This window comes from Cheilinus undulatus, linkage group 3 (assembly GCF_018320785.1).
Source record: "Cheilinus undulatus linkage group 3, ASM1832078v1, whole genome shotgun sequence".
NCBI classification, from domain to species: Eukaryota; Metazoa; Chordata; class Actinopteri; order Labriformes; family Labridae; genus Cheilinus; species Cheilinus undulatus.
In genome coordinates this window covers 38643137-38661089 of record NC_054867.1, presented here as the reverse complement: position 1 = coordinate 38661089, position 17953 = coordinate 38643137, and the positions used below count along the sequence as shown (strand labels likewise).

The window sequence follows — 17953 nt, the reverse complement described above, 5'->3', positions numbered from 1 at the left end:
CGAGAGTCCGCTTACCTCCCGGCCTAACCAGGTAAGTGAAAAACAATAGCGGTATTGCAACAGTAGCCAAGGCCACCCACTTCTTCTTCTACACCATGAGTGGAAGATGGCACGAAATTTCTTCTTCTGTGCTTTCAAACAGAGCTGCCACTTGGCAGCAGAGATTTTCAAAACAGCTGTTCCTTCAGGAAAACACTTCACCTTCCACAGCTGGCTGTGCTGGGAACAGAGTGGCGGTGTAAAACGCTGCAGCGCATCGTGTCCAGGTGCTTCTGGCTGCCACTGGTGTGGGTTTGTGCATAGAAAACAAAGGGGGGATCGTTTAGACGGTTGGATGGTGTTGGCGTGTTTTAGGCTGTGGAAGAATACTGATCATCCTTACAGACTTTTAGAAACTATGGCTAGTGAAAGTTAAGGGAATGTTAGCATAACGGTGCTCACACACCAGACATGTAGCATGTAAACACACTGATCACTTCATTAGGTACACCTGTTCCTCATTCTGATACTCCATTTGAACTGAAATGAGAAGATGAACAGGTATACCTAAGTCTGCTGGTAAGATACCCATATATTGAGCTCCAGTAACATCAAACATGAACCACATGACACAGCTGATTTGATAGATTTTTTTCTTAACTTTTATATTTTTAAAAACAAACAAAAAATAACAGATTAAATAAAATTTACAGTAGACATATGCAATCATTGTGCACTTTTACTACTTCTTCTGATACGTTCTGCACAGCTGTCAACGAAAAAACGCAAACACAATGGGGCGTCAGGGTGGAGTGGGGTGGGCGGGGGATTGTGGGAGAGAGAGGACCAAAGAAGTGTGAGGTAGAGGGCAGTAAAGAGGAAACAAATGTCAGGAAGAGGAGAGGAGGGGATAAAGAGGGAAGGAGAAAGGAAGGCCTAAACGTTTTCACTCGGGAAAGAAAGAAAAATCACTGAATATATAGATTTCTTTTATTCCTTACATCACTTATATAAATATATTGAATCCCAAAAACAAAAAAGAAAAAAACTTCTGAGAAAAAAAAAACAGCGCAATACAGAAACCCACAACAGCAGTAAGGCAAACAGAAAGCAAGAGAGGAGAGAGCAGTGAGAGAGCAGATGAGCAGGACGGAGGAGCAGAGAGAGTGTGTGTGAGAGAGAGAGAGAGAGAGAGAGAGAGAGAGAGAAGGGCGTATGAGACATGGCAAGAAAAGAGAGGAAGGGGGCAGTTGGGGTAAGCAGAGAGATTGCGCAACTGTGCGTATGAAAATTTATAAATATGTGAGATTAAGAGACGCCTGGGTGATGGAGAGCTGAGAGAGGAGAGGAGGCGTTGGCGGAACGAGGAGGGAAAAGGAGGAAGGGTGGGAAAGTGAGGGGAGAAGGAAGAGGAGGAAAAGGTTTGACTGAGGTCGACTGTCCAGTGTGTTTTTGTTTTATGTGCTACGTGACCCTGTTGCCTGCGTTTGTGTCCTGTGTTTGTGTTTGTGTGTCGTTGCATGTGTTTTAATGGCAGCACACATTCCACGGCAACAGTGAAACACATGCTTGCGTGTCTTGTGTGCTCTTCTGCTATATAAATACAAAACAAAACAATGAATAAAAACAAACAACAAAATTATATTTGCAACCAAACACCAGCCACCTCATGATTCACACCTTCTTCCCTTTTATACATTTGACACATCATTAACTCAAGTTTTTTTGTTTCGTTTTTGAATTGTACACTAAGAGCAGTCCTCCTCAGTCCTCCTTCCTTTTCCACCACTCCACCAAGAGTCTTTCTTTCTGTCTCTGTGACTTTCTTTCTTTCCTCCCCCTCTCTTTTCCTTTCACTGAGAGCTGGCCTTCTCCAGCACGCGCAGGTCATAGTTCTTTTTGGCGGCCCTTAGTTTGAAGAGGCTGGCCCCGCTGTTGTTAAGTTTGAAGGAAGCACTCTGTGCAGCCATGGTGCTGGGGAACACTGCCACTACTGTGTAAAGGTGAGCCGGGTCGCTGCCTTCGCCCTTCGCTCCAGCGCAGGCCCCAGGCCCGACGCTGGCTCCTGGCCCTGTGACAGAACAGGGGCCGCAGCCTCCCGGTCCTCCTCTGCCTCCCTGTGGCTCCTTCAGCCACTGGATCTTGGCACCGCACATTGAGAGCTGGTTGAAGAGCTTCTCGGCTTCTGGACGTGAAATCCCCTCTGGCAGGTCCGTTACCTCGAGTACCCGACTCACAACTAGACCAAAGGGACCAGGAGGTCATAGAGAGAAACAGAAAAGTCAAACATTTATTTGTTTAGAAGCGCATCTAATTAAAAAAACACAAAAACACACAAAAAATTCAACCCAACATAAAATCTTCAACCTTGAATGAAAAGTCTAGGTCTACCCGCCAGGGATGTAGTTTAAGCCCACTTCTGTTTACAATCTTTCTTGAACCACTGGCTGTATTAATTAGAAAGGAACCAAGAATTAAAGGAGGTATGGGAGGCAAGAGAGAACATAAATTGTTTCTTTATGCTGATGATATTTTAGTACTAAACCAAGAACTATCAGACTCGGTATCAATGCTACTAGAAATCATTGGAAAATACTCCAAGGTGTCTGGTTATAAAATTAACTGGCACAAATCTGAGGCTATGCCTGTTTCTCAAACTTGCACCCCTAACTCTCTCTCTAGTTTCAATTTTAAGTGGTTTCCAAAAGGCATGAAATATTTAGGAATAGAACTGAATCCGGAGATAGGAAAAATTATGACCTCCAACATGGAAACACTACTAAAAAAGATCAAAGTTAATCTTGAAAACTGGACTAGGTTACGTTTAACTTTATGGGGAAAAGTTAATATATTTAAGATGGTCATTGTTCCACAGACAAATTATTTAACTACAATGATACCTATGGATATACCTGACCAATTACTACAGAGGTACAACAGCATGATAAAAACATTTTCTTTGGGAGGGAAGAAAACCTAGAATAAATCTAGACAAACTCTGTCAACCCAAGATAGTTGGAGGCCTTTCACTTATACACAAATATAAAATACTACAGCATTTCATTTGAAATGGTTAAAATATCAAGACACTGGATGGATGGAAGCGATGAGTTAGATTGGGTCTTAATAGAACAGGAGCTTACCTCCCCCTTCAAACCTATCGAGGTATTATCACAAATATTAAAGAAAGATAAAAATGTCAGAATAAATCCTATCTTGGTACAGCACTTTGGTCAACCCCGGTTGTTTTAAATGTGCTTTATAAATAAAGTTTGAGTTGAGTTGAGTTGAGTTGGTTCACTCTAGGAAGGTATGGCTGGAGGTTCATAAAAGGTGTAAAATCTCTACAAATAATCAGAAGTATGCATCTTTATGGTTTAACCCTAAAATAAAAATAAGCAAGCAAACAATTTATTGGGCTCATTGGCTAAGACATGATATCAGAACACTTACAGATTTGTTTGAGAATGGTAATTTTCTCTCTTATAACAGGATGAGGGAGAAATTAAATTTGGAAGGACGTGGACATTTTTGGAAGTATTTACAAATAAGACACTGTATGGAAGGAACATTTCATTTTTCTGAGGAGAAAAATATAATTGAACAATATTTTCACCTTCCAGTAATTTCGGTTAAGCATCAAAATGGTATGAAATATGCCCATGGTTAAGCAACAACAAAACAAGAAATCTCAAGGGGATTTGGGAGAAAGATCTAGGATATACAGTAGATGCTGAAACATGGGACAGGATTCTCTTCAATAATGGGAAATATATTAGAGAAGCCAGGGGAAAATTTATACAATATAAGATCCTTAACAGATACTATTACACTCCTACAAGATTACACAATATATATATACACAAAAGATTACACAATAAATATACACAAAACAGAATGTGGTACTTATATTCACGTGTTATGCGACTGCCGGATGGTCTTCCCATTATGGAAATGTGTTTTGGATCTTATGGAAGATTGGTTAAAATGTCATTTGCCTAGATCGCCACAGTTATGTCTCCTCTGAGATAAAACAGTTGTACCTAACTTAAGCAAGTATGCATTTAGAGTATTGATGACTGGTTTGATAACATGTGTTCGGTTAATCCTGCGGTTCTGGAAGGAGCCAAAAATTTTGACACTGAAGACGTGGAAAGAAGATATTATGGCAGTAGTTGCATGTGAAAAGATGCTTGGAAAACTAAACAAGAAAGATGATTTATCTAAGGAACAGTGGGACGATTTTAGCTGGCATATTTTGGAAGTAAGAACCTGATCTGATCAAGGAAAGGATGGACTGTATAAGGACATTAGTGTAATGGTTCAGATCCTGCATTACTGTATCAAATGTACTGTATCTTTATCAATATCTATCATGCCTCCTGCCTGTTTTGTTTACGTTTGTAATTATAGATTTCTTTTTGTTTATTATTTGTTTTTGTTCATTGTTATAAAAGCAAATAAAATTTTAATTATTAAAAAAAAAAAAAAACCTTGCATGAAAAGGAGCAGAAATAGAGAATAATCTTGTATAATCTCGCCTCTCTTCACAGGACATTAATCAACAAAGCCTACACACAAATAAAAAAGATATGAAATATAATGAATGAAGTGAAAAAATGCTTTGAAATGTGGAAGACACAGTGAAATGTCTACCTCCATGACAATGACTGTGCTTTAATTTACTTGAGTATCGCAGTTTTATTTGCTTATATAACTATCGCGTTTTGTGTTCAGACATATGAACATCATATTCTCATTTTAGAAACAGGATTAGGGTTATCCCCATTTTAAGAAACTCTTTGACATCCTGGAGAGGTACAAAAACGGGCACACTGTGGTGTGTACAAGTCTGAAGGTTCGTTTATGCGCCCACGGTGTCCAAAAATAGATCCATGCATTATAAACAATACAAAGGTCACTGATGACATGCTTACTGGGGTAAAAGTTAAAAAAAAAAAAAAATCCACCAGAGGTCGCTGTCTCACATGAGCCTTCAATTCTCCTTTGCTGCTGTGTCTGCTCTCTGCTCAGCTGTTCTCTTGTAGCTGTAGTGCATGCAGTGCTGTGAAAAAGTAATTGCCCCCTTTGTTTCAGACCATCAAACAAATTTTAATATTTCACAAAGCAACTCACGTAAATACAAAATGCAGTTTCTAAATGCTAATTTGATTTATTTAGGGGGGAAAAAAATCCAAACTTTTACGGCCCTGTGTGAAAAGTAATTGCCCCCCCTTGTTGAACCGTGAGTTAAAAGTGGTAAACCTTCCCAGGAGTGGCTGGCCAACCAAAATTACTCCAAGAGTGCATTAACAACTGATCCAGGAGGTCCCAAAAGAACCCAAAATGACATCTGAAGACCTGCAGGCCTAACTGGCCTCAGTTAAGCTCAGAGTTCATGACAACCATAAGAAAGACACTGGGCAAAAATGGCATCATGGAAGAGTTCCAAGGCCAAAACCAGTGCTGACAAAAACAACACAAAGGTTCGTCTCAGAGCGTATTTCTCCAAGACTTTTGGAGAAATATTCTGTGGACTGACGAGAAAAAAGTTGAACTTTTTGGAAGGTGTGCGGCCCGTTACATCTGGCGTAAAAATAACACAGCATTTGATAAAAAGAACATCATGCCAACAGTCAAACATGGTGGTGGTAGTGTGATGGTCTTGGGGCTGCTTTGCTGCTTCAGGACCTGGACCACTTGCTGTGATTGATGGAACAATGAATTCTACTGTCTACCAGAAAATCCTGAAGGCCAACGTCAGGCCATCAGTTCATGCCCTCAAGCTCAAGCGCTCTTGGGTTATGCAGTAGGACAACAACCTGAAATATACCAGCAAGTCCACCTCTGAATGGCTCAAAAAAAAAAAAAAAAAAAAAAAAAAATTATTAAGGTTTTGGAGTGGCCAAGTCAAAGCCCAGACTTAAATCCAACTGAGATGCTGTGGTGTGACCTTAAACGGGCAGTTCATGCTGGAAAACCCTCCAATATGGCTGAGTTAAAACAATTCTGCGAACAAGAGTGGGCCAGGATTCCTCCACAGAGATGCGAAAGACTCATCACCGCTTGATTCAGTTATTGCTGCCAAGGCACAATACACAATACTCTGAAATATTTCCTCAGAGAGTCTGAGCAAAGTTTTATTCTTCATTGCATTTTGCTGCTCTGGTTTAAACCGTTGGCTTTATTGCTTAACACTGCTCCAATGATTTCTGGTTGTATTGCAACATTTGTTAAGCTTCTATCATGCAGAAAAATGGATCAAATGAAAGCAGAGTATGGAGAGAAAGCTCTATCCATATTCATAAACCTTTGAATGTGGAGCATTAATGGGCATTTACCCTATTTTTTGACTGTTGTTGACAACACGCGCAGGCACAGCCTTAGCCAAGTCACGGATCAGCGAAACAAACCAGGGAGTGGCAATGAGAGGGTCTTACTTCTGGGGCAACCAATAAACAGAGTTTTGTCTTTTTGTAATAAAATAATTGGAGACTGTCCCAAACAAAGCTTGTCCTGACACCAACCAGAGGTGAGGACATGTTCAATATTTACATTTTTTCTGCTGCTGGTGAGGTGTTGATGCCACATCTGCCATGTAATGCTAGCATTTCATAAGACTAAGCCCACAAAAGCAGCAGTATATTCATTCTTTTAAGACTGTACAATTGCCACAATTTTTGTACAATAGTATAAATATCATGTGATCAGAAACTAGGATCAACCATCCCTCATCATGGAAAGTGTATTAGTATTGAGTAAAAGAAGCATATCGTCTAAAAAAAGAAAATTCATTTTGGAAAAGAAAAAAATAAGGTTTGAAGAAAATCTTAAGTTGATGCTAACAAGTCTTTATGCACTTTTACTCTACAGATATTTGTCGCTCAAATGTTTTCAAGCATCCTCCGGACTAAAAAAAAAAAAAAAAAAAAAAAACTAAAAAGATAATCCCCAAAGCTTAACCTTTAAAAAACTGGAAGCCCCTGTTTGTAAGATGTGCTCCCTGTGTTTGCTTTTCTCCTTTTACTAAACCTTTAACAGTGAACAGGGGTTTAGGAAAAGTAGGCTGTGTCCACCAAAGCTGCTGTTGCCTGAGGGCTGCTAATTTATCAAAGGTTTTTACAAAGGTAGCAGATATTTCCAGTTCACCTCAAACTATGGCAGCAGAAAAAAAGACAACAAATAGCTATTCTCTGCCAAACGCTGCAAAGGTGCTGTTTCTATTGTTGTACAAGAGTGAATTTAGCACCTTAGAGACAACACCAGCCCATACCCTAGGAGTTTTTCACCAAATGCTTAATCACAGTGGAGAAGAGGAAATACAAAAAAAGACCAAACCACAGTGATCACTACATACAATTTTCCTCAACCGTTAAGTCTATGTAGCATATGCGCTTTTTTGGTTTTTCGTTTTCACAACAAAAAAAAAATCAAGAAAATCATCGCAGCTTAACAACTGCTGCTTCAAAAACGCTCTGGAGCGTTCCCAGCTGGCTGTTTTTAGAAGAGCACCTTCAGATGGGAGCTTAATTCTTTTGGCTTATTCAACAGCTATAACATTTTTCACACTAAAGGAGGGCGTTTAAAAATGCAAGTAAAGTAAGAATGTAGGCAGTCTAGACCTACTGTACTGAAATAACCCTAGTTAGCATACTTTCTACTATATATCCATTAACATGCTGCAAAGGTGCTCAGATGTGCTAAAAGGCAAATTTCATTGCTCAAATATTTCCACACTGAATTTTTTTAAACTAAAGCTCACAGGTGTTTTTGTATTGCGACACCTTGAAAAAAAAGTAAGAACTTTTTCCTCTTAGGTGGTTTTTAGAGGTAGTTGGCAGACAAAAATGTTGTATTACATGCAATAGCTTAAACTTTAGATTTCTCTCCTCTGATGCAGCCTTAACTTACCAACATCATTGGTGCCCAGATCTGTTGATGCTGATTTGAGTGTTTGTTTCTTCCCTCGTGCCCCATGTTTCATTACTCCTTGACCCTGACAACATAAAAACAGAAATAAAAGGACATAAGAGATACTGTTTGACAATGCACTTCCACAGTAAGACACTAGATGGGGGTATAAGCAGTCAGTGGGAGTGCTAAACTCTGTCTCATGCTGGTGGAACCAAAACAACACTAGTGAGCAGAAGAGAGGTGAAAATGATCCCTCCAGCTCGAAGAGTAGAATTGTTTTAGTTCATCACCTCTTGGTTACACAACAACACACTACAAACAATGGATTTAGAACAACTTTAACAGAGACTGAACTTTTGGAAAGACTTTAAAGATTTTAGAGGAATACTTAACTTCTCATCCATCACTGATATGAAAGTCTGTTATAAGAGGTTGGGTTGATATTTTAATGTATTTCACTCACTTTTACACCCTTAAAAAGATTTATTTTCTTGTGTTCTTATGGAGAAATGCTCTGCATTGTTCCTCATCAGTGACATGGTAACAAATAGCAGGAGTAAATTAGGACCAGCAGTCACAAATGAGGTGTGTGTTTCCCATTAGAATTAACTCCCGCTTTATTTCAATCACAAACAAACTGATTTATAGAAAAAAGAACAAAACAATCTTAAAATCCATAGTGAAATAAAAAATCAGATTCAATTATTCAAACCTCTTTATTTCCAAGTAATTTTTTTAAATACCAAGATGACTCAAAATCATTGACTTTACATGTAAACAAAATTAGAGATTTTCAAGCGGATCTGGCTGCAGACCTCTATGGTGGGGCGTTCTGGGCTCATCTATTTCATTAATCATTTATTTTCATTTATTAATTAAATTTTGAATTCAACACACCGCAAACTATGGAAAACCCAAAGAGGGTCAGGGTTAGGCACCTGAACCCTAAAGGTTAGGGGGGCAGTGAATTTAAAAATACCACATCACAAACTAAGAAAAAACCCAACGAGGGTTAGTACGTCACTTCCTGCCCAACGGTCGAGGTCGTCCCATTGCAGAGGCCCACATTGCCCCACCATAGAGGGCTGCAGCAGATGCCACTCAAGATTTTAGACAGGAATCAAATGTGTTCATGTACAGACCTGATGGGAGCTGTAGGACGACTGGCCGTGCATGAGAGGAGGAGGACACAGACTGTACTGGAGAGGCTGACCCAACAGAGAGTAACGCCCATCACCTAAACAACAGCAATCACAAGTTAGAACAAAAGTAAGAAATTAAGAACACATGTTAATCATGAGTTTTACATGTACATGGACATGAAAACTGCTTTCTTTGCCTTTGTATAACCAGGTCACATAATGTCTCTGACACTTAAACTTTGTTTTTAAAGGGAGAAAGAAGGCAGCAAAAATGTTGTCAGTAATACATTCAACATAAAGTAGACAAGATGATGGATTTATTGAAAGTTTATTGAATCAGCAAGACAGCAACACAACACTCCTAATGCTTCCTTTCAAAAAACTTCTATTTCTTGTTTTCTTGTGTTTCTTAAGCTTACTATTTATTTTTTTTTATCTATTTGTTCTCCTTCTAGCCCATTGGACACAATGCTTCTTCATCCTGTTGTATGAATGGAAAAGAGATATGGATGAAATGGCAATCAAATTCATCTGGATATGAACCTGAAAAGCCAGCATAAAATGAGCCCAATGCTCTGTTCTAAAGACAATTAAATCAAGACCTGCATCATGGTGATACTACAAAGGCTGTAGTAGATACAAATTTGTTTTGTGAAGGTTTTGTAGGTGTGTTTGAGTGAATATCAGTGAAAAGGCAAAGGCCAGGTTAAACCCAGTACGGGTATAGAACATTTTAAAGTGCCAGTCATGTAAACCTGCTGAGAAAACATTAAATGAAGCTCACTGGTTAAATCGAGTAAAAGAGCTCAGATCAGTGTGCAAATGTTTTCATCAGCAGTTTATATACTCGCCTTCTACTGTCTACTTTTACTCATGACCGGTTTCTTGTTTCTGTAGTAAGGCATCATCCCTTATAAATATGAATCAATAACTTAAAAAGACCTGAATTTAAAATGCAGGGAAAATTAGAGTAAGAACTGTAATATAATATTTACAAGTAGGTTTCTATTAAGACCGGCTCAGACTACAAGAATTTAAGCCCGACTGAGAGTCAGGAACGACAAACAGTCTTGTAGTGTGACATAATTACCGACGCGTCCAAGACTCCTTATGATTCCTCACGATAACAATTCTACAAGACTAGCATGTCAGAATTTTTCATATATCATCATCTAGTCTGACACCCTGACCTGACATTAACGACGTGAATCCTGACGTCTAACAACAGAAGAACATTTGCTCCTTATCTTTGCATCATCATTTACTAGATTTACCACTTAAATTCCCTTTTATTCCCTAAAATTAAAGTGTAAATTTTATTTTATTTATGTTATCACATGCATATCTTAAGTTCTATCTGAAGGAGAGCCAGTCCATATTGTCCTCCTCTTGATACATCCATACTTATTATCCATAATCCAATCCACAGTTGTTTCTCATTTTCCTTTCTGAGAAAAGACCGCTACAATCACACAGAGCACTTCTATTGCAGAATGATTGAGACTCTTTGGCCCGCCCCCCGACAACCTTTGAACTCGCACTTAGTCGCGGAGACAATAGTGACGTCAGCATACGATGAGCGGTCCGGATCACTCTTGTAGTGTTGCCAGGCTGTCGGCCAAGATGGGACAAGATTTTGGTTGCATAGTCTGACATGGTGCCATCGTGAACGACCAAAAAATTGTGTAGTCTGAGCCGGCCTTTAGTGTAAAATCACATTGAAATTAGTCTGGCTGTTTTGTTGCTACCTTAGAATGACCCTTTTTTTTATCTACAAAGGTAGCGTATCTACCATTTTTCATCATTACTCCAGAGTTAATTTCAAGCCACAATAAATTTTCCTGCAAGCTGTCGTATGTTGAAATCTGCAGCTTCACCACTAGATGCCACTAAATCCTATACAAAGCTCTTTGAAACTAATTACTCAGAATCAAGGTTGTGACATTATAAGGACACCGATTTTCAGTAAACCACGTATGTTTTATAAAAAAAAAATGTTTTCTTAATATCTATTGATCTGTACACAAATTCATACTTCAATGTTAATGAAATATGAAATATGAAATTAAATCAAATGATGAAATGCTAGCTTCAGGACCAGATTCAAAAGAGAACTGATGTTTGAATAAACAAATCAAACAGACATTAATAATAGAGAGGCCAATAAAAAAATGTGTACACACTGTTGAGAACAAACTGACCACCAAGAGTCAAAACTAAAGTTAACTTTGCATTTATGTGGGGAAAAAAACGTCAAATGATTTCAAGTGGGGGATAACATGAACACTTTGTCAGCCAAGTACTGTTTAATTTGTCTGTTAGACTAGAGTCTATGTATTCTTCCGTTAACTTTGAACATTTGTACCTTGAGCTGGTCCTCCTGGCCGTGGAAACTGGGATATGAGGGGTAATGGTCCCAGGCCTGGACAGACACTGCTGACACTGCCGGAGGGAGACGGGGTGGGAGACTGTGTGGGAGACGCGAGGGGACTCGTCAGCTGGGTGCTGGCCTAGACACGAGGAGAAAACAAAACTCATGTGACTTTTTTAAACTATGTTCCTGAGCACATGACTTTACTTCAACTCCGCATCACATCTCATAAACACAGACTAAGCATTCAGGAGACCACTGTTACTAATGTGACAAGCATGCCATTCCTCCTGCTGACCAAAAGAGGGCAGGCAGACTAATGTAGGTTGCAGTCGCAATTGTGTGGTTTGTGTGTACCTGTGGAGTGTTGTCGGGTTTGTAGAGTTCTCCAGGTTTGCTTGGCCTCTGCTCTATGCTGTAGTACTTGCAGGGGTTCCATTGGACCAGAGGGGGGTTCTGGGAGGGCTGGGGTCCGTTGGGGACACTAAGCTGCATGACCATAACCCCCGGCCCAGGAGGTGGTACTCCTGAGAGAAGGAAAAGGAAGAAAGACAAAACATGTACATTAAATTAAATATATTTTGAAACAACACTGACAGGTATCTGTAGCTCAGCCAAACCCTGTGGCTGACAAAGTAAAGACCCGATCTTTATTTAGTATGTTTTTAAAGATGAACCAGTAAACGGTAATAGTCAGTTGTGGGTCAATTTACAGTTCCTTATTGTAATAAGCAAGAGGATATTGCTTTTAATATCTTTCTGCAAGTTCCACGGCATAGCTGATCAAGCTTGCTTGGTAGAATAATCAGCATTTCTAACAAGCAAAACAACTAAAATGATCGAATTCTTCTTTTCAATTTCCATGAGGTTAATAAATAAGAAACTGACCTAAAGACAAACCAAGGATGCCTTGTTTTTGGTTCTAGATTATATTCTGGTTTGACTGAGCAAAGCTTTACACTGAAAGTGACTGTCCTTACCCGAATTAAGGCAAAGGTAAAGCACAAGGCCTCTGTCAAGATCAGGATTTATCTTTTTTTTTCTATTTCTAAAGGACACCAAACACACTGTCTTAATGTCATCTTTAAAACCTACTAACACCAGGTCTTACCTGAATATTGCTGCTGCAACTGTGGAGGGTTGCACGGGGACGGCGACTGTGTGATCTGATACTGCTCAGAACTGGGAGCCTGCAGGTAACCTACAGACGGGCTGCACACACAAAAAAGAAAATAAATACGATTTTAAAGGTGAATCACAACAAGTTTCAGAATTACTTGCTAGCCTAGTTATTAACAGACTACTTAAACTTTAATTTAAATGACAAAACCCTAAATATTCCTAGAGATTGATCTTTCCAAAGTTACTGGGAATAATTTCTGACTACTACATGTCTTTCGTACCTTGTGCTATTCTGCTGTGTGGGTGTGATAACACTGTAGTAGACAGGCATGGGCCCCTGGACAGACTGGCTGACTGGCACCATCACCTGCTGCTGGTACTGCTGCTGCACCACCTGCTGATTCTCATTTCCCACCGGTACCTGGTAGAGGGGAAAAAGTAAAATAAATTTTAGAGGAAATAACTTTTAGTTCACCCGGTTCCTTCAAATTCTTTGCAGGTTTAAAGGACAGGCGACTTTGTCAGCTACAAACTATCTGTGACCTAAATAAACCTCTGCATTAATATTAAGCAATCTTTACACCATTTACTTGGTGCTTTTGTTAACCTTGTTGCAACTTCAGGACTTATATATGAGTGATATGCATATTAATGTATATATTAATATATTATATACAATTAATGACAATGCATTTATTATTTATACCCTGATGATCAAGATAAGGATCAAGATACACAACACTGATAATACTTTATAGACCTGTTCATCCTCTGGCTATTAGCCTAATGTACAGTATATAAAATGTACCAACATTTTCAGCATACAAGGCAGGGCTATGGATGCTTTCAAACAGATGTTCAGACCTGATATGATGGCATCTGTGGGTATTGAACCATGATGCTTTGCATTTGTCCTCCCATTCCTGCCCTCTGGGAATTGAGCAGACCAGGGTTTTGAGGCTGCTGCACACCCATCATGCCCTGATAGCTCGGCTGCTGGCTGGGCATCATAGTCTGGAGACCTGCTATGACAACAGATGACAAAAAGAGGACAATAACAGTAAAATGTTTGTCATTTATTGCTAGGTGTTTCTCTGGTTTAAAAGTAAAATGATCTTTTTTAAAATCAGTGATGCCAACATGAATGCAGTTAAAGTGTACAGCACTTGGGTCCAAGAAAAAAATGCCCTAGGTAACAACAAAGTGTATGGTATGGTAACATAAATAGGAAAACAGTGCAAGACAGAAGATTAGAAAATATGGTTGTACAACAATATACAAGAGAACCAAAACAGAGCATTTACAGTTTGTAGTTGTATGAAAGGGAAAAAAATATGGCAAAAATGACACAAAAATGCAGCCCACTTTGTAGATGATAACAAATGGGAATTTAAAGTGCTTCTTGTCCTACGTATTACAGCATATATGTTACAATGTTATTGTCATTGTAAAGGTCACGTCCAAAGCAATGTCCAAGGACCTTGCTAGCATGCCCACACAGGATACTGATCATGCCATGACTGGGAAAGTCAGTGATATAAACCACTGAGCTATCCATGATGTGAAAATTCTGTTAATGTGTCTCATAGTTAAAGAAAGCTGTGTTAAGTTGCCTTGATTTGCCCCCTGTATTTAGTTTTTTTCCAGAATCTGGGCCACCCAAAATGTTCCCTAGCCACTAAATTTAGGGTCACTGTTCTTTGTGAGGCCAGTGCCTTAAGAATTGAAGTGACCGACTGTGACAAAAGTGAATTTCCAAAGGTCTAAGTTCACACTCTGAATATAATTTTTTAAACTCATATTTCAATTCAGGCACCAGCCTTAGGCTGATTCAAGGTCTCACTGACCGTGATCTTTATGATCCATGAGGATTTGGCAGGCCTTCACTATGAGCCATAGTCCATTAAGGTTGTCAACAATGTCTATCTGTCATGCACTGCATACACACACAGACAACCTTCACAGATCCCAAATGAGGGGGATTGAGGGATATTGCTGTCAAGGTTTTCCATGAAAAAGATGAAAGTGTTCTATTTCTGTCTGAGCATATTTTACTTGGCAGAGCAATGCAGGACAAGGTTAAAATTCAAACTTCTACCCGATAGGCTCAAAAACGATAATGATAAAGCAGTTTTCTGCTGAGGAACAACAAAGTACACTCGCTAAAAAAATTGACTGCACCTGTGTGTACTGAATGCAAAAATAAACACTGTCTGACTTTAATAAAAGGTGACATAAAATATACAAACCTGACTGCTGCGTGGGCTGAGGCATGGGTTGTGTGCGCTGGGTAGGATAAGACACCTGGTGGGAGATGGGCTGGGGCACACGGTACTGCTGGCCTGAGCTGGGGTACTGACCAGGAGGGTAGTATGAGACCTGTATCTGAAGACAAACAAGAAAAATACTTAAAAAGAAATGAAATATACAAAGATGAAAAAGGAGATGCAGCTGATAAACAAAAGTGACCTAGATTCTTTAACCCTGACATGTAGAACAGATAAAAAAGAGGGGAAAACCTTTCCTTTCTTTATTCTCTTGAGAATAAATCATTACCGGTATTTCTACTTGTATCATCATTAACATTATAATGCTTTCTATTATTTTGCCACCAGTTTTCCTAAGACAAATACCCCTGACTTAAGTGACAAGTAATAAACAAATCATGATCTAAATAATGTAGCTATATAATGTATAATAAAACCAACTTCTAGACTTTGTTTCTGTTTTATTTAGTTACAGATAATCAAGTTCCCAAAATTTCAAGCATCCAAAACCCACACTTGACTTACCTCTGGCTACTGTACTGTCCCCACTAAGTTCAAGAAATGTTTATTTTGTCAGCTTAATTTGCCGGATTTGACTGTTTCCTGTTTTAAGAGCGTTTCATAGAAAAAACTACTGCCTGCTGCTGAAAACAAGGACATACGAGACTGCTGACACAAATTCAATTACTTAAAAGTAAAAGAATTGGACAGGTAATACGTTGAAAGCTGGCGCAAGGATGTCAGGCATGAAAATGGGTCAGGGGTGAAAAAGGTGAGAAGGATATGACCCCTCTAGGGGGTCTGGGGGGATGCTCCCCCAGAAGAAAATTTTGAATATTTCATATTTAAAAGCATCAATCTAATGCATTTTGAGAGACAAATCAAGCAGAATTACAAGACAGTATGAATGTATAATAAACTAACTATCTATACATGATCACATTATGCTATATAAGAAATGAGACTGACAACTTCTCTCATGAAATGCGCAACAGCACAACTTTAATGTAGTCGGCTTGTTAAGATAGCTACGTTATTTCCAGGGCTTGACATTAACTTTTTTGCGGACAAGCCACAGTGGTTAGTGGTTTTGAAAATTTACTAGCCCCCTGGTATTTCCACTAGCCACAATTTTGGTGTTTGGAAACTATGAGCTATATGCCAAATTTGGCCCAAAGGTTATGATATGACACACATGCTTTACCTTCCCTCATCAATATGATCATTATCAGCTCTCCTCTTAATAAAGCACTTCTCCCTACACAGCACACTACAGAGATATGTCATACTTCACTGTTAGAGACAGTCATCTAAGAGTCAAGACTCTTAGATTTTTATTTTCTTCAATGGATATTAAATTTATGCTATTAATAAAATACTGTTAATTTGCCGTTTTGTAGAAAAAAACAGCAGATTACAAGAACATTTCTAACTTTCACTCTGACCAGAGACTGCTGTGTCAAACCTCCTGTCCTCTGCTCTATTCTCCTTTAAACTGTATGGTGGAAATGTCTACATATGTGTTTCTAAAATTAATCAAAATATCTTTTCAAATAATAGATGACATATATTTGGTGCATGAAGCTCACATTTGGAGAACATTAAACAACTGTAATGTCTGATGTTTAATATTAGAAGCAAAAAAATCACGGTTTAGTTGAATTCTCTTTGACTCCTAAGTGATCAGTTAGTGACTTTTTTCCTTCTGTCTCTGTTTCTCACTGCCTCAGTAAACTGATTCAAAGTTTCAGAGTTTCTCTCATCTTTTATAGCCGTTAATTATTATATGGCAAATACAAACGTATCAAAGGTTTTAATAATGTTTAAATTATGCACGCATTTGCGGAGGTTTAATCGTTTAGATCACCCTCAACAAAGAAAGATGTAAGATATAAATGGAGAATTAATCGAACAATATTCAGACAAACTGCCTGCACTGGCTCACACGAGCGACAGAGACACACAGCTGGAGCACGCATACACACACACACACACACACACACACAAATGGCGCTGACCCTCCATGGACAGAGAGGCACTTTAAAGCAGAAGGAGAAAGTTGAAAAAGCGTGGGGTGTGTGTCAGTAAATGTGTGTGCATTGCGTTTGTGTGTGTCATACAGCATCAAAGCCCTTGGCGTTGCGTAAAAACGCACAGATAGATTAAAAGACCAGCCTCTTCAGTTTTTTTGGAGGGAAATTTGAGCCTTTATGTGCTGAAGACCTCACTGTAACAAGCCTAAATCATAAGGGCTAACAGACAAGCACGGTCAGAGTGAAACATTAGTTGTGACACTGATAAATTCCACCCGGCATCGTGGCTAGTTATAGGTCGTTTCCACCGAGCAGTTCGGTTCAGTTCGGTGAGGGACGGCACGCTTATTTTGTCAGGCAACTAACGTTAGCTATATTCCACTTTCCAAATCGGCGAGGCATCTTTTCAGCTTCTGAACGCTTTGGTCTGCACAAGCGAACTGGTTGTACACTTCACAAACCAATTGTTGTGATCGTATTCAAGACTTCCTTCAGACGTGCGCACATCTCATCAGATCTACACGATTCACGTAGGTCATCTATTTTGGTTTCAAAACTTCAACTTTCAATTTCGCCCAAAGGTGAGTGATTTTCATTCCTGGATGTTACTGGATCTACTGTACTTTATAAATCTTGATAACAGCATACTTAATCTGGTGTCTGAGGAAATAACTTCCATTTTTGAGAGAAACTATCCATGTACAGCAGACACAGAAGCACGAGCGTGAAACACTGAAATATGAACAACCTGCAGCTTATAGAACTGGGCTAAATGTAGAGTTCAGAATTTCCAGCTAGACATAAAAACGACAAACATAGCAGGAGTTGAATGTTAGGAGGATCAATAGTTCGTGCCTCCACCTTCATCTGCATACGTGACAACATTTATCCCATCTAGAGGCTGCAGCAGTGTCAATATTTGCACTCCGGTTAAACTGTTGACCACCCACACTTTAAACATAGTGCATCTTTCTCTCACAGCCTGTGCTGTTTATACAAGCATGGAGATGCAACAGTGATGATAATATAGCCAGGTGTGTAGGGTGATAAAAGGCAAGAGAACAGAATGTATATTTAGGTCAGAGCTTGGAGCTACAGAATAAAAGCACAGAGAACAGATCAGAT

General features: G+C 39.1%; 1 protein-coding gene across 18 annotated transcripts in view; it reads right to left on the bottom strand.

Moving 5' to 3' along the window:
* Positions 1 to 643: 643 nt before the first annotated feature.
* LOC121505217 (R3H domain-containing protein 2) overlaps positions 644 to 17953 on the bottom strand; it is a 94542-nt gene continuing 77232 nt past the window's right edge. For 4 of the 18 annotated variants that reach the window (XM_041780343.1, XM_041780334.1, XM_041780436.1 and 1 more), the window contains 9 exons: positions 14778 to 14913; positions 13393 to 13553; positions 12810 to 12949; positions 12518 to 12618; positions 11764 to 11933; positions 11401 to 11545; positions 9036 to 9130; positions 7891 to 7975; positions 644 to 2233 (listed from right to left, as the gene is read on the bottom strand). In XM_041780343.1, the coding sequence (XP_041636277.1) occupies positions 1833 to 2233; positions 7891 to 7975; positions 9036 to 9130; positions 11401 to 11545; positions 11764 to 11933; positions 12518 to 12618; positions 12810 to 12949; positions 13393 to 13553; positions 14778 to 14913 (1434 nt within the window). In that variant the 3' untranslated portion in view covers positions 644 to 1832. The remainder of the gene's footprint in view (positions 2234 to 7890; positions 7976 to 9035; positions 9131 to 11400; positions 11546 to 11763; positions 11934 to 12517; positions 12619 to 12809; positions 12950 to 13392; positions 13554 to 14777; positions 14914 to 17953) is intronic. The other 14 variants (XM_041780393.1, XM_041780461.1, XM_041780401.1 and 11 more) reach the window with 6 other exon arrangements.